The following is a 15,398-nucleotide window of genomic DNA, read 5'->3' as shown; positions in this document are numbered from 1 at the left end:
ACATGGGGGGAGGAAGACCCGATCCACGAGGGGCAGCAGTGGGCCACCCAAGGCTTCAGTGGAGCAGCAGCAGGTCCCCTTGGCAGGTGAGAGACCCTGGCAGGTGAGAGACAGACAGATAAATCATGCAAAGAGTGAGTTTGGTTTTAGAGTTTATTTAGTGAGTTATGGAGGGGAAAGAGAAGTGGGGAAAGGGGGAGATCTGCTTGCCCCAGCTGGAAGTGGGAGGGAGGTTGGGAGTGGGCGGAACTTGTCTCTTAAAGGGACAGGGTACACAGGTGACAGGGAAGGTCAGCAAAATAATAACATTTCCTTCCTTTTCCTATGATAAAAAGGCAGGAGTTAGTCAGGGCATCACCTGAGAGGGAGGAGCTCAATTAAGAAAAGTATAAGTGGAGGCCATTTGTTTGTTCCTGGCCATCGAGACCGGAAGTAATCACACAGAAACTATATTATCTAAAACACTGCTTGGCCTGTTAGCTCAAGGTTTTTATTAACTAAATCTTACATCCTGAATTAACCAGTTTCTGTTATCTTGTATTTTACCGCAAGGTTCGTGGTTTACCAGTAAGGTTCCATCAGGTGTCTGTCTGCTTTGGCGGCTACAAAAAGTCTCGCTGCCTCTGCTTTCTTTTCTCCTCCATCTGCTTGGAATTCCCACCTTGCTCTATTCTGTGCTGCCATAGGCCCAAACAGATTCTTTATTAACCAATGGTAATAAAAACATATTCACAGCATACAGAAGGGAACCCCACATCAAGTAAGCAGTGCCCCTCCACAGCCTCTGCATCAGCTCCTCCCTCCAGGTCCCAGACCTGCTTGAGTTCCTGCCCTGACTTCCTTCAGTGATACACTGAATGGAAGTGTAAACCAAATTAACCCTTTCCTTCCCGATTTGCTTTTTGTCATGGCGTTTCATCACAGCAATAGAAGCCCCATTGGAGTCATCTCGAACACGAGCTTTGGGGCACATACTTGAACCACTGCAGTAACCCTTTATTGTTTCTCCTTCTCAATTATTTTCCACCTGCACCCACGCTACGGACGTTTTTCCTTGCCACTGTCAGAAATCATCCTCTGTGTGTTCTCATTTCACTGCTTGGAAACCATGTGTATTTCTGCCTAAAAACGAAGTGCAAATTCTCTAATAAACATTCTAAAACTCGCTGTTAGCTGGATTTAACTAACCTCCCTATCCTTCACCATTGCTCATGTTTCATCCAAGCCAACCCGAGTCACACACTTTGGCAAAATATTTGTTGTACATTTTCCCATTGGACCTAGGACCCATCTAGTCTCATGGTCTTGGTTACTTACACGGTGTCAGGGATTCCATCTCATGAAATAGGTCTTAAAGTCAATCAAAAAGCGGTTGGTTATTCCCCTAACGTTTGTGCCACTATTATACCAAGGGGCATATCTTGTATATTATAGCTTGCAGGTTCATAGCTAAAGGATATATTAATGATTACTTGTCTCCTCTGGGAGCATGTATAGCACCTCTTCCAGCACTGTGAATACTACCCAGAAGGGATGAAGCTTGCAGTTAAATACCAGATGATTTTCTTCATGTAATATGCCATAGGTATGTGATGCCAGCAATAGGGACTTACTATCAAGTTGTCTGAACAACCAATAGCACTGGCAATCATCTCTAGTGAGGGGGGCTGTATGGGACTCAATAGGTGAATTTAAAGACGTAATTGTTGTAAGTAAATTTTTCCAGAATGAAAGGTTAGTTCTTGTCTCAGATTTTTTGACTAATAATCCATGTCTTATGTGAGGTACACTCAGATCAGGCACATAATTTCTTAATCTCCACACAGCCAAAGAATCAAGCTCAGCATCCTGCACTAGATGCTGCCACTCTGGTCTGGAGCAGACAACCCCCGTGCCGGCCCTTCTACATTCTAAGTCAAATCCCCATGCATGCCCCCAGAGTACACACACTACATCGACTGTACGGTCACATGACCTTGCCATTTCAGCTCAGTAAGGAACAACCTGCAAGCACCTTCAGGAGTAGTTTATTCACAGGTGCATTTCGGTTACCATTTTGCTTAGCTATGATATTTCAGCAAAAAATCTGCCTTCAACTTAATTTTCTTCATCTCCAGGAAATACTTCAGTTCCTCCATCGTTAGTCCGCTTTCCTTTAGTCTTCTCCCAAAGTTCTCCGTGGCACTGCAGAGGTCCTCGCTCTCCTGAAAGGCAAGCTAGGGAAAGGAAAACTTTTAAAGTTACAAATGGAGACCTGAGATTCAGCTCTCTACTCTGAAACCAAGAAGCTGCAAACCCAGGGAACTTCATGAGGGTCTGAGTCCTCGACATGATCAGTCCTTTACATTTTCTGGTTTAAATATAGTCATTAATATTTCTCCAAGAATAAATACAGGCCAAAGTTAGTCTGAAGGAAAATAAATGTGTTCAATGTGTTCAGAATGTATTCGAATCTAGACTTGGAGCAGCTTCTCACTGCGGCCAGCACTTAGAGATCTCAGGCACTGAGTACAATTCTATACCTTCTTTTCAATAAACCCCATAGGAAGGATTTGTGAGATGCTTTGATAATGGCGATGAACAGGAATGCTATCTAGAAACATGAGTTAGTATTCCATGAGGCCCCTTCCGCAATCAGGCCAAGGTTAACCCATTCAAAAGCATTACCCAGCACTGAACAGATATTCACTAAGCATATGCTAAGAGCAATGCCAGGCCCGAGACCGCAGCTAAGAACAAAATGGAAAATAGCCCCTACTTACAATTGCTTTCTCGAGTGCAATCTGCTCAGCCGGTCTGGGGGCTTCCTGAATGGGCTCACAGGTAGGGTACGAACTGTTCCACTCCCCATCAATGCATTGCAGCTTCTGTGCGCCCACTAAGTGGTACCTGGAGATGCCAGAACAACACTTAGCCTCTGCAGCTTCTGAGGTGAGTGATGGAGACAGGTTTTGTGTCGCTGTTTTCAGTGTTTCAAACTGATTAAATCCACTTTCCTGCCCCTGAGCCTTAGTGTATGCTTAAGTTATCTCCGTCCTAACAAAACAGCCAGGAAATAAAACAGTTCTCCTGAAATGATGGGCAAACCCAAGGAATGAGTCAACCCAGAATAACACGGAGGAAAGTGTGAATTTCAGGGCCGGTGGGTTTTTTTTTTGGGGGGGGGGCAGACGAGGGAAGAAGTGGTTGATCAATCATAACCTAAACAGGCATCTGTATTAAGGTCTAAAATGCAAGCGTAGATGAATGGATAAATGAGAACGGTAGTGTGTGATCAGGAAACAGAAGGGAACTAAAAGTGGGATTCAAAGGCTGATGAAGTTATATGACCTGGATTAAGTCAAGAGAAAGAAAGGGCAGGAAACCCATCAAGGAGGGAGTCCAGACCACCTGAAGGAGGGCCAGCCCTTGTTACAGTGCTTTAAGAGTCCAAAATCTAAATCATTACATTTCTGGTTTCTTTACGGTTTCTGCTCTTGGACTCTGTGGGAAATATTCAATTATCTGTATCTGAGACAGTCAGCAACTCCATTCCCGCAGGCGTTCTCAGACTGTAGGCGTACCTGTGGGGGAGGTGGATTCTGGCCATTTCTCTCCTTTGGAGACAGAAGACAGAGCAGGAAGGCAAGGCCTGCTAGACAAGCGGATCACACCCATGAGAAGTTAGTCACTGCCGTGTAGAGTACCGGAATCCGACTTCCCTCTCTTCCCTCTGGATACAGGTGCTGCTATGCTTGTTCGCTTGGTGTGGCCCTATGCTACCAAGGATTGCTTGATAATCAAAGATGCCCAAACTCCCACTGAGTCCTCTGATTTCTTTCTTTGCTATCTCGAAATAGTTGTCACCCCTAAAGTCTCTGAGGCCCTCTGTAGGAGGATTTTCATAAAATAGTTGTCACCCCTAAAACTTCCAAGGCCCTCCGTAGGAGGGTTTTCATAAAATCAGTTTTGTCAGCAAAATTCCAAGAGGGAACAGGGTCGTGAAATTCTGAATGCAGACATGGGTTCTACCAGAGAAATCCTAGGCTGTCCTACACCACCTATGTGATTTAGTGTGTCTCCATTATGTGATTTACGGGAAGCACCCTGTGAGTACATGGAGACCTCAAAAGTCCAAGAAAGATTGCTAGCCAAGTTGAAGGCAACCAACAAATCAGTTGTGGGAAAGCAAAAGGAAACCTGAGTGGCCACAGCAGCCGATGTGTGACAATCGTGCTGGCTCAAAGAAGCCATCAACAAAGAAATAACACGGCTGATGAGTGGAAAGATTACAAGGAAGAACTAAAGTTAGGAAGAGATGCCAGATCGGCACAAGTCATCAGCAAAGAAGCTGGAGCTGGCAGACGCAAGTTCACAGTGTGATTCTGCAGCAGACTACCGAGACTCAGAAGACCGATTGCGGAGATGCCCTGAAGATAAGGAGGACTCAATCTGCCTGCCTCAGCTGCCCGCATCCTCCTAAAACACCCTCCACTCCTCTAGCATTAGTGGAACTGAGAGCCAAGCTCAAGCACAAACAGAACGTGGGCCTCCTGCTGAGACTGCGGGACTGAGCAACAGCAACCGTCAGCCATGTAGTGTAACTGCAGAGCTCCCAGCAGTGCGGTTAACGACGGCCATTAGACATATTTGGTCCAAGTCCAAAGGCATTCCCATACCAAGGGAAATAGAGACATCTACAGAGGAACTGCAGTGATGTGTGAAGAGACTTGGTATGAAACATGCAATGTGTGTTCTGACTCTATCTGGTGCTTATAATGACTTGTAAAGCAGAGATGAGAAATGGCGTCTTGCACTGGGTACCTCCAGTCAGGTATGAGCTCCGATATTCACGTGGTTGCTGTGCTATGCTAACAATACCAAAGGGAGCTCAGACAGATTCGGTGGAGACAGAGACAAAGGGGGTGCGCTGTACTCTGAATAAGTAAATGTGGAAGTGGCAGAGACTAGAGGGCCACTCGGTGAAAGAGGGTGGCCCGGGAAGTCTCCCAGATGCAAACAGCCCTGATTAAACTCAGAGGGAACACAGGAGTGTGAGGGAAACTTGTTGGAAAGAAGGAATTTGGTGGGAGTGGGAGACAGATGAGTGAGAGGAGGTGAAGGGGGGCAAGAAAATGATGAGAATGCATGATTTACGTGCATGAAATCATCAGGCAGCAATGCACTTTTAAAAAAAACAGACAAGTGGCCAAATTTGGATGATAAAACTTTGGAAATCAACTCCCTCAAGAAAAGACTCGAAACTCCTAAGACAGCGTGTACCTTTAGAACTCCAGAACAGGCACCCATGTGTGTGTAAAGAAATAAAAGAGAGCTGGGCGGTGGTGGCGCACACCTTTAATCCCAGCACTTGGGAGGCAGAGGCAGGCGGATCTCTGTGAGTTCGAGACCAGCCTGGTCTACAGAGCTAGTTCCAGGATAGGCTCCAAAACCACAGTGAAACCCTGTCTCAAAAAACCAAAAAAAAAAAAAAAGAGAAAGAAATAAAAGAGAAAATCTGGGCCCATCCTCTAGTTGGAAATGCCATGAGAGACAAGGTTTCCCCTGAGCCAGACAGTATAGTGAGCCTCTGGTTCTGGAGAAAAGAGAGACTAGAGACTTCTTCCAAGGTTCCGCATCCCTGAAACAGACTCCTCATATAGAGTTGGCTGCATACTAGTTCCCTGTAGCACAGAAAAAGTCACTATGCAGAGAGCTACCAGTGTCAAAAATGCACATTTCTAGAAACCCGGATATTTAAGAACCATTTAACATGAACTAAGAGCTCCAGTGGACAAATAGCACCAGCGCTCACTTTGAGACTGGGTCATATGCCCCAGGTCTATACCATTATCCCTGAATATTTTGTGAGAGTGGACATGTTATGGGGAAAGTGTTTGCAAACTACCATGGGAAAAGGTGCAAGGCAACAAACAAGTCTTGGCCATAGAGCCAATCTCAAGAAACCATACCAGTGACCTCGCTGAGTCCAAAACCATATTCCAGTATTTTCTAAAGGTATGGGGGAGCACCAAGAGATATTAGAAACAATCCATGAACTGGGGAGAGTCAACATCACTATCCTTTAGTTTGTTGCCATGTCCTATCCAAAAGCCTGATGGGACATAGTTTAAGACAACTGGTTACTGGAAACATTAAGATGTAGTTGGCCATACTTTTTAAGTATTTTTTTTTGATTTTTGTTGAGCTCTACATTTTTCTCTTCTTCCCTCCCTGCCTCTTCCCTCCCTCTTTAGTCCTCCCCCAAGGTCCCCATGCTTCCAATTTACTCAGGAGATCTTGTCTTTTTTACTTTCTACTTCCCATGTAGATTAGATCTATGTAAGTCTCTCTTAGTGTCCTCACTGTTGTCTAAATTCTCTGGGATTGTGATTTGTAGGCTGGTTTTCTTTGCTTTATGTTTAAAAAGCACCTATGAGTGAGTACATGTGATAATGGTCTTTCTGTGTCTGGGTTACCTCACTCAATCCATTTTCCTGCAAAATTCAAGATGTCATTTTTTTCTGCTGTGTAGTACTCCATTGTGTAAATGTACCACATTTTCCTTATCCATTCTTCGGTCAAGGGACATTTAGGCTGTTTCCAGGTTCTGGCTATGACAAACAAAGGTGCTATGAACATAGTTGAACACATGTCCAAAAGTGGTATTACTGGGTCTTGAGGAACGTTGTTTCCTAATTTTCTGAGAAATTGCCACACTGTTATCCAAAGGGGTTGTACCAGCTTGCATTCCCACCAGCAATGCAGAAGTGTTCCCTTTTCCCCACAACCTCTCCAGCATAATTTATCATCAGTGTTTTTGATCTTGGCCATTCTTACAGGTGTAAGATGGAATCTCAGAGTTGTTTTGATTTACATTTCTCTGATGACTAAGGATGTTGAAACATTTCCTTAAGTGTCTTTCAGTATTTGGCCATACTTTAACACTGCTCTACTGTTTAAGTCTTGGAAACACAACTGGGCCATCACCATTGTGTTCTATGTTCTGTATTTGTCCAGTGATTTCTTCAGCTCTCATATAGTAGTGAAAGGCAAGAATGTTTTGTCTTCATCTAGGAAAGCCATCGGTGGACTTTCACCACGTTTCTCCAGTGTTATTTATACAGTTTCACAATATGACATGGGATAGCAATATCTGACCTAGCGGAATGGACCAAACCATCAACTGTTCAAATATTGCATTACACTGAGGAGACATTAATCCAAACAGGGTCCAAGGACCTGGATTGTTTATGAAATATTTGAGTGTCGTCTATTACGATAAAAAGGAAGTATTGCCACAGATGTAACAGACAAGGCACAGAGGCACAAACCTCCCTCTTGTCTAGGTTAAGCAAATCAGAAATTTGTAGGGCTACTTGACGACTAGAGGGCTTCCCTCCCATAGCTGGTCCCTCCCACCTAAGGACACGCTACAGTTCAAATGCCAAGCAAGAGGTATGAGGCTGTACAGAAGCTTATTCCACGACATTTCAGGAAGCAAAACAAGATGGAGCAAGTACAGGGTGTGAAGATAGTTCACACCCAATAATGTCCTGACCATGCATGTGTCTGTTGGGAAAACAATGGTGTACTACTTATGAAGTCTTAATAGCCACAAAACCCATTGACCCAGAAGCTGTTGTCAAGACACTGGAGGCTAGATACATTAGTGGTGGACCCAGCCACAGTCGGGCACAGCGCTGATAACTACTTGGGTTAAGTGAGACTATCTTAGATATGTAGATAGCACATTCTCCCTCAGTAGAGAACTCCAACAGCGTAGGTACCCCCATTAATTACCAACAGAAGAAGTGTGGGTAGAGTTTATCTCTGGGACCCTGATCAGCTCTGTACTACCAGCCGCTCCCAGATAACCACACAGAGACTTAATATTAATTATAAATGTTCAATCAATAGCTTAAGCTTGTCTCCAGCCAGCTCTTTTTAAAAAAAAAAACATGTTTTTATATTTATTTTACATACTGACCACAGTTTCCCCTCCCTCCTCTCCTCCAAGACCCCCCACTTCCCATCTACGCCCCTCCCCTTCCGCTCCTCCTCCACCTCCATTCAGAAAGGAGCAGGCCTCCCACGGGCTTGAGCAAAGCATGGCCTAGCAAGTTGAGGCAGGACTGAGCTCCTCCCTTCACATCAAGGCTGGTAAGGTAATCCAGCATACGGAACAGGTTCCCAAAAACCAGGGAAGTGCCACAGACAAATCCTGATCTTATTGTTAGGAGCCTTACAAAGAGACCAAGCTACATAACTGTCACACACATGCAGAGAGCCTTGGTTGGTCCCATGGAGGCTCTCTAACTGTTGATCCAGAGTCCATGAGCTCCCACAAGCTCAGGTCAGCGTTTCTGTGGGTTCCCCCATCATGACCCCATGGCTCATATATCCAATTAATCTATTTCCTAATCAAAGTTAATTTCTTAGTAGGTATTAACCTATGTGCTGCCCCAAGGCACATTTATCTCATCTACAAACTTCCCATGTTGCTTCTTCTGGTCTGGCTCAAGACCCTCAGACCCTGCCCTTCTTCTTCCCAGCATTCTCTCTGCACTGAAAATCCTGACTAGTTACAGCCAATCAACTTTTTATTAACAATGACAGCAATGCATTTTTACAATGTACAAAAGGATTCTTCCACAGCAAAGAAGGCGTGACTATGCCCAGTGAAATGTTGGACCACACTCATCAGTGAAGGAAAGAGAAGCAATGATAAATTGGTGGATGGGCAAAGTGAAATCACCTTAACAGAGGGCAGCAACCTACTACTGAAAGACAGAAAGCTTCTCTGCTGATGAAGGTCAAGTTTATAGCACTTAGGAGGCCAAATTCTGCCACACAGCATGGATCCTAGCAATGTGAGGTCCTAGCAGGCCTAGTCATAGCACAGGGAGTTGGGCCATGTTCAGAGCCTTCCATTTTGGCTCCCTCCCTGGCAGGGTCAGCAGTGCTCCATTAGCAGACACCCACTGTGGGGACAAGAGCCACGGAGAGATATGAGGGGCAACAAAAAACGCAAACCAAAAATGTGGTAGCATGTTCCTGCTCAGCTATCCTTACAACGACCTGGAAATGGTGAGGTCGGTCACACTGAAAAAGTCCCCACCAGGTTACATGGCTGAATGGGGCACGTAGGCCAGTCACATAGGCCATCACAAAACAATAGAGACCCTCAAGACAGACATTGTATCTACTTACAAAAGAAAAATACATGGGATTTTCTCAGTGATATCCACAGCACAAGCTCAGACGGAAAATACACTACATCAGCCCTCTACCCGGCTCAGGGGAATCCCAGTTTAAGTTGACATTGCTAACACTGTTTCTAGACTTCTGCAAGCTTGTCAGGTAAAGAGTCAACCAAAAGACCACGAGGTAGTAACCACTGGACTGAACTCTCCATACGGGACCTTCTAGGTAATTATATTTGCCAAGACCATGAAGTGAAACAGTAGATGAGGAGCCAAGGCCCAGTGTGGGTCTTCCATCTACCCTTCAACCCAATAGGATCAGGACTCATCAGGAGCAGGACCCATCAAACACTAAGTAACTGAATCAGCTATTCAAGGTAGACTCCCACTTACCTCCTTAAAGTACTGAGAATGCTCAACCAAAGGCCAAAACCAAAACAAAATTCCAGTAGCGATAGAGCAATAGTTGCAATCACCCAACACAAGCTCCTAGTGCTGAGACTACAAATTAAAGGGGCAGATTTCTTTGGCCAACATGGACACTTGACAGAGGTTCGCTCTTCTCAAACCAAAATGAAGTAATGTCATTCACAGATTACCTTATGTAGCCCTAGAAGGCCCCAACCATGGCTATGTCTGTCATGCTAGGAAGATGGTCTAGCGAGTATGTGCCATAGTAGGAATTACTCACAAAGGGATATGCCATATAAACAAATGGCAATTCTATCTCCCTGCAGGACCCTTTTCCTTTCTCTCCCGAGTCCCAGCCTGGCCACTGGTTGAATAACCGGGAGAAATGAACACTTTTCCTCATGTGGTGGCTTGGATCAGATGTCCCCCAGAATCTCCCACACTTGAATACTCCATCCTCACTTGGTGGCACTGTTTGGGAAAGCTTAGGAGGTGTGCCCTTGTCGGAGGAATTATGTCACTAGAGGGGTGGTTTGAGGGTTTAAAGATTCATGACATTTTGAGTTCACGCTCTCTGCTAAGTGCCTGCAGTTGAAGACGTGAGCTCTCTGCTTGCTGCTCCAGCCACCATGCACCTGCTGTAGTGACAGCAATGGACTCTTACCCTCAGGAACCACAGACCCAAAACAACCCTTCCGTCTACAGCAATGGACTCTTACCCTCAGGAACCACAGACCCAAAACAACCCTTCCGTCTACAGCAATGGACTCTTACCCTCAGGAACCACAGACCCAAAACAACCCTTCCGTCTACAGCAATGGACTCTTACCCTCAGGAACCACAGACCCAAAACAACCCTTCCGTCTACACGTGGCCTTGGCCATGGTGCTCTGTCCCAGCAATAGGAAGGAAAGTGCTCGCACAAGGACATGAAGGTGCTCTGTGCTTACCTCTCTCGACAGCGATAGGTAACAACAGATCCCGAAGTAAAAGAGCCTCCTTCGAAATAGCCGTGGTTTGGAATCCCAGGAGGGTCACAGTCTCCTAAGGGGAAGACAGCCGGGAGTGAGATCTGTGAGAGCCGGGTGCAATTCACAGGGCAGTGCTTCCTACGCTGTGTGGGCTCTAGAGTCCACCGTCTTCATGCTGGTACAAGTGGGACCCAGGAGCATGTCCTTCACTCATTCTGTTCTCATGAAATCATAATCATCTGTGGAAAAGCCTCCTTCCCCAGCTTACCCCCTCAGCTACAGGGGGCCGGGAGCGGGGTTCAAGCGACAGCGAATTAGGGCAGAAGGCGTGGCTCAGCTGGCAGAGTGCCTGCCTCGCGTGCTTGAAGCCCTGGGTTCAGGCACCAGCATCGGATAACAAGAATGGTGGCACACCTACAATCCCAGCCCTCCTGAAGTGAAAGCGGGAGGATCAGAAGTTGGGAGAGGAGGGGAGGGAAGAGGAAGAAAGGAACGAGGAAAATTTGGGTCACAGTGGAAGGAGAAGTAATTGACATGGCAGGGGAAGTTTTTACTCGATGTATATACTAAGATGGCAGCACAAGGCAACAGTCACCCAGAGTGACAATACTAATCAGTACTTACTACTTTGGCATATGGGTAGGGAAGGTGCCCAGGTGTGGTCCTCTTGGCACTGGCTCCAGTTGCTTCCCTTGAGGATGTAACCATCAATGCACTTAAACGTGATTTTGTCTCTCGCACTCACAGGCCCAGAATAATTGGCCGTGCCATTTCCCAGTACAGGCTCGGGACAATGGCCCACTGAAGAAGAGAACAGTCAGTGCTCTGAGAGGCTAGGAAGAGGTAAAAGTCACATGTCCCCAAGCTTCCGAAAGATAACAGTAACTCAGAACAGAATGGTGCCCGTCTATCTAAAAGGATAGGTATTGTCAAACCATAAAGGCCAAGGTACCATAACTGTGGAAAAAGGAGTGGACTACTGTGCGGAAATTTCCTCCAAAGCTCCTTAAGACCTACAGCCTTCAAAAGAAGGCTCATTAAGACTCTGGAACTTCTAAAGGGAAAGAATTCAGCAAGAAAACAGCTAAGAAGCCTCTGGAAGATCCTGAACCTGACCAAATTCACAAGGTTCTTCCCTCCCTAAGGTTATATCAGCAATAAGGACTACTGGGAGCTGCTCATGCCAGTTGAGTGGCCTGAGAGAAATTTTTCAACCTGTTCAGCTGCAAGCTGTAGAGAGAGCCGCAGGTTCCCAGCTTTTGTGAGCCTTCATAGCAGCTGGGGGGCTTTCAGCGATGCAGTTGTCTTGGAGTCATCTCTGCTCCTGTAAGTAAGCCCTCACCATCCTTCTGGAAATAACTTCAATAAACTCACTGATTCACCAAGCTGGACTTTGGTAGTAGGCTTAACTTCAGTCTGTCATTAGTTCCGTATCTGGGATGGGCAGGCATTTTTCAATGTCACGCAACATGGTCATGCACAAGAATGATGATTGACACCTGAACTGCGCATAGTGGAGCATATGACGGGCTATGCCCAGTAACATGTTCAATGTACTGCGTTACTGAACACTGTTCAAACATCTTAAGTCTATGTTTCAAGTAAATCTTTCCCTTTCTTTCATCTAGCCAAATATATATACTTATTCATGTCTTACTTTCTCTTTTCTTACTGTTTTAATTGTTTCTTTCTTGTTGAAAATAAGGAGTCAATGGAGAGGGATGCAAATTTTTCCATATGAAAGAGAGTTTAAAATGTTAGGTTTACATAAAATTAACATAGCTTATTAGAAAATAGCTACAACAGGAGCAATCTGGAAAAAATTATGCTCTGTCATTGCGGAAGACCACACAATGAGTTTTGTCACCTGGAAAAAGACTCTCACTTACCAGATACATAAACTAAGGGTATAGTTTTCTTTAAAGTAAATTGATGGACAGGCATTGGAGATGTGCCTGAAATCCCAGCACTGGCTGGGGTTGGAAGTTCCAGGTCCCTGGGGGCTACAAATCAAATTCCAGGCCAACATGATGTCTGCCGTAACTAGATCCTGTCTCAGAATCACCGGGGAGAAACGCACAGTAGCATCCTAGAAATTGAGGGGGTTTTGTTTGTTTGTTTGTTTGTTTGATTTTTTTGTACAATTTTAGCATGGCCTACAGGAAGCAGGATATAACAGGATAAGGAGATGGTGATATGAACAGAAAAACCAAACTCACAGCGGCACTCAGGGGGGGAGACATCCAATTCCTCTGAGATATTGAGGACCAAAGACTGCTTTCCCACCAAGTGGTAGCCTTTGATACATAGGAAATCCCCCAGAATCTGTCCTTCTACTTCCTTTGCAACAAATACACTATTATCCACTGGAGGAAGTTCGGAACAGCTCTCTGTGGGAAGGAACAAAGAAATGGAATCATTTGGCATATCACTGGCTGCAAGGACATCTCACTGTATTCCTCCCTCCAAGTCTATGCTAGACCAATCCTCTCTCTCCATGGAATGTGTATCCCCATCCCCCATTCTCCAAGAATTTCTGAAGTTATGTTCCCAAACAGATCATCGGCACTGTAGTCAAATCCAGCCACAATATACCCAATCCTGAATAAGCAATCCCTTCCCAAGATCAGTCCTAGAGTTTTTAATAGTTGACATCTCAGGATATTGAAATTGTTACTTTTGGGGGTTCCAGAATAAAAAGAGCAAGTCACCTATGACCACCCAGCCCAGGGTGCAAGATCACCGTTAATATAAACTAGGTCCCCGATGAGTATAGAGCATATATTTTAATTGAGAATTTTTAATAAATACTATAAATGTAAATTTCATTAAAACCCTACACAGACTGCCTCTTAAACCACACATTGACATGAAATATCTTGTAAGAAAATCACACTTACCGTGTAAGGCAGAAATCAGCCACACGAGACAGCATACAACCCAACAAAGCATTTGGTGAGCAGTTACTTGACCCAGGGTGAAATTAAATCGTAATTTCGATCCAAAGCATCCTTCTGACCACTTAACGATCAGAACAGCTTCCTTCTAGAGAAGGAGTTACAGTTTCCTCCTGGAACAAACGTGAAATAAAGACTTTCTTGTAACTGAAGAGCAGCAGAGAGAAGACGGTGTGTCCGGTAGCTTTGAAACCACGAAAGACTGCCAAACTCAAACTTTTAAGAAATGTCCCAGTTTCTAGAAACACAAACACCCATTGAGCAGTTCCTTTGAACTGCAGGTTTAGCCTTCCCCAGCAGGCATGGGCTGAATGGTCCTGGACAACCCTGACTTCTGTCAATATTTGCCAGTGTTTACTCCACTGCCTACAGCTCTCCAGCTTTGGGGCAGAAAACAGGGCAATGATCAGTGGCACTTTCCCAGTGAAGACCAAGCTGAGTGTCACCTCCTCCCGCTTTTCTAAGTTCTCTTCTGTGCCAGGGATAGCACTGACGGACAGGTGAAATAACGCAAGCTGTGAATGCGTGCACCAAAGACACAAGATGGGGAAGCTGAGTTTGTCAGACACTGCAGCACAGTCACAGTGGAAAGGCCTAGAGAGACAAAGTCTACCCAGAGGCAACTGAAGGAGCGACTTTTCTCAGGTGGTAGGCGTTTCTCCACAGGCCATTGTTTCAATGCTACAGTGTTCTGGAAAAAGTGAAGTGTTGTTAGAAGCAATGACAGCCTTCTGCTTGAATCAGAAATGGCATCCACGTTCTAGCTAGAGCTTGTTCTGAATAGCTCTGGTAGCGGTCTTCCTTGGAGGCAGCAGTGTGGCCCTGCTCTGAGTCAAGCCTTCACTGAGTCAAGGCAGCCTTGTTTTGAATGCCTCAGTCCATCCATCCATACCAGATCAGCTTTCACGTTCCAGCTACCTCAGGCCTGTGTCAGTACTGAAGACTGGAAGTTTAAGTGCTTTTGGGAAACAGAATTCCTGTTTGACTTCTTAGTCTGACTGATAAAAGAATTTTAAAACAGTCAGAAGGAAACTTGTGAATAGTTTTAAGTGTGAAGGAAAGAACAGTAGAACAAGTAACTGCAGAGAGGCAGGAGGCAGTGGAGAGGAAGAAGTAAAGCTGTCCTCTGCGAAGGAGGTTGGGGAGGTTGGCGAGCAGCTGCTGGGGGCTGGGGGCGGGGCACTTTCAGAGGAAGGAGGGATCCAGGAGCACCTGGGAAAACATGCTTCACTCTGGGCAGGTTGGAAGAGAGGAAGGGAAAGGTGTCTGTTTCTGAAGGCAGAGGGCTCTGCAGTGTTCTAAGGGAAGCAGTCTGCCTGAAAGAGGGGCTTCTACAAGGGTTTTACCTTATTCCCTGTCTACACCCGCCTCTTCCTTGGGTGCTGCCTGGTCCCATTAACTATTCTTCCCTCTCCTTCACAGGGCATCAAGCAAATCAGATTCCCTAATGCGGGAGTGGGGTGGACTCCTGGCCTGGTGACTGACAGGTTCAGCTGGCTAACTCTTAAAAGAAGACTATTGTATATGTTTGGAGAGCCTTAGAATGCAAGCGCTCCACCCAGGGAAAAGGGTAAAACCTAGACCCTGTTACTTTGGTCAGGAAGAAGTAGCTTTACCTTAATAGACCTCAAGAATGACTTTTCATTCAGTGACTTAAATCCTGTGGTGCTTGCCTTTCTATTGTTACCAAGGAAACAAGAGATGGGCTCAAAAGTCAACTAGGAGGGAAGAGCCCATCCTCAACGGCCTCCAAGGCTACTAATACCAGCCCCAACTTAAAAAGGTACATTTAACCTGCTTGTCTGTGGCTTCCCAAAAATGGATTGAGTCATCAGCTGGCAATCAATAGGCAGTCATTAAATATTTGTAAATCA

The 15,398-nt window shown here is 45.4% G+C and overlaps 1 protein-coding gene across 1 annotated transcript; it reads right to left on the bottom strand.

The window, feature by feature from the left end:
* Positions 1 to 2,011: 2,011 nt before the first annotated feature.
* Positions 2,012 to 13,828, bottom strand: C4bpb (complement component 4 binding protein beta). The gene is made up of 6 exons (XM_050147863.1): positions 13,468 to 13,828; positions 12,787 to 12,957; positions 11,192 to 11,368; positions 10,547 to 10,640; positions 2,763 to 2,889; positions 2,012 to 2,216 (listed from the first exon to the last, which is right to left on the bottom strand). Exons 1-6 carry the CDS (start codon positions 13,517 to 13,519, stop codon positions 2,061 to 2,063), a joined length of 777 nt encoding a protein of 258 aa, XP_050003820.1. The 5' UTR covers positions 13,520 to 13,828; the 3' UTR covers positions 2,012 to 2,060.
* Positions 13,829 to 15,398: the final 1,570 nt, after the last annotated feature.

The sequence above is a fragment of the Alexandromys fortis genome, unplaced genomic scaffold, assembly GCF_014885135.2.
Source record: "Alexandromys fortis isolate MF-2015 unplaced genomic scaffold, M_Fortis_MF-2015_v1.1 scaffold_58, whole genome shotgun sequence".
NCBI classification, from domain to species: Eukaryota; Metazoa; Chordata; class Mammalia; order Rodentia; family Cricetidae; genus Alexandromys; species Alexandromys fortis.
Note: the sequence above shows the minus strand (reverse complement) of the source record. Positions and strands in the feature narration are given on the sequence as shown.

What these genes read in the sequence shown, in the direction of transcription:
- C4bpb (XM_050147863.1), bottom strand. Translation starts at nt 13,519, where the DNA reads ATGCTTTGTTGGGTTGTATGCTGTCTCGTGTGGCTGATTTCTGCCTTA. An exon ending in GCTGATTTCTGCCTTACACG is followed by an intron (nt 12,958 to 13,467) that starts GTAAGTGTGATT and finishes TCCTTCCCACAG; the next exon opens with AGAGCTGTTCCGAACTTCCT. An exon ending in ACCTATCGCTGTCGAGAGAG is followed by an intron (nt 2,890 to 10,546) that starts GTAAGCACAGAG and finishes TGGCATCTCCAG; the next exon opens with GTACCACTTAGTGGGCGCAC.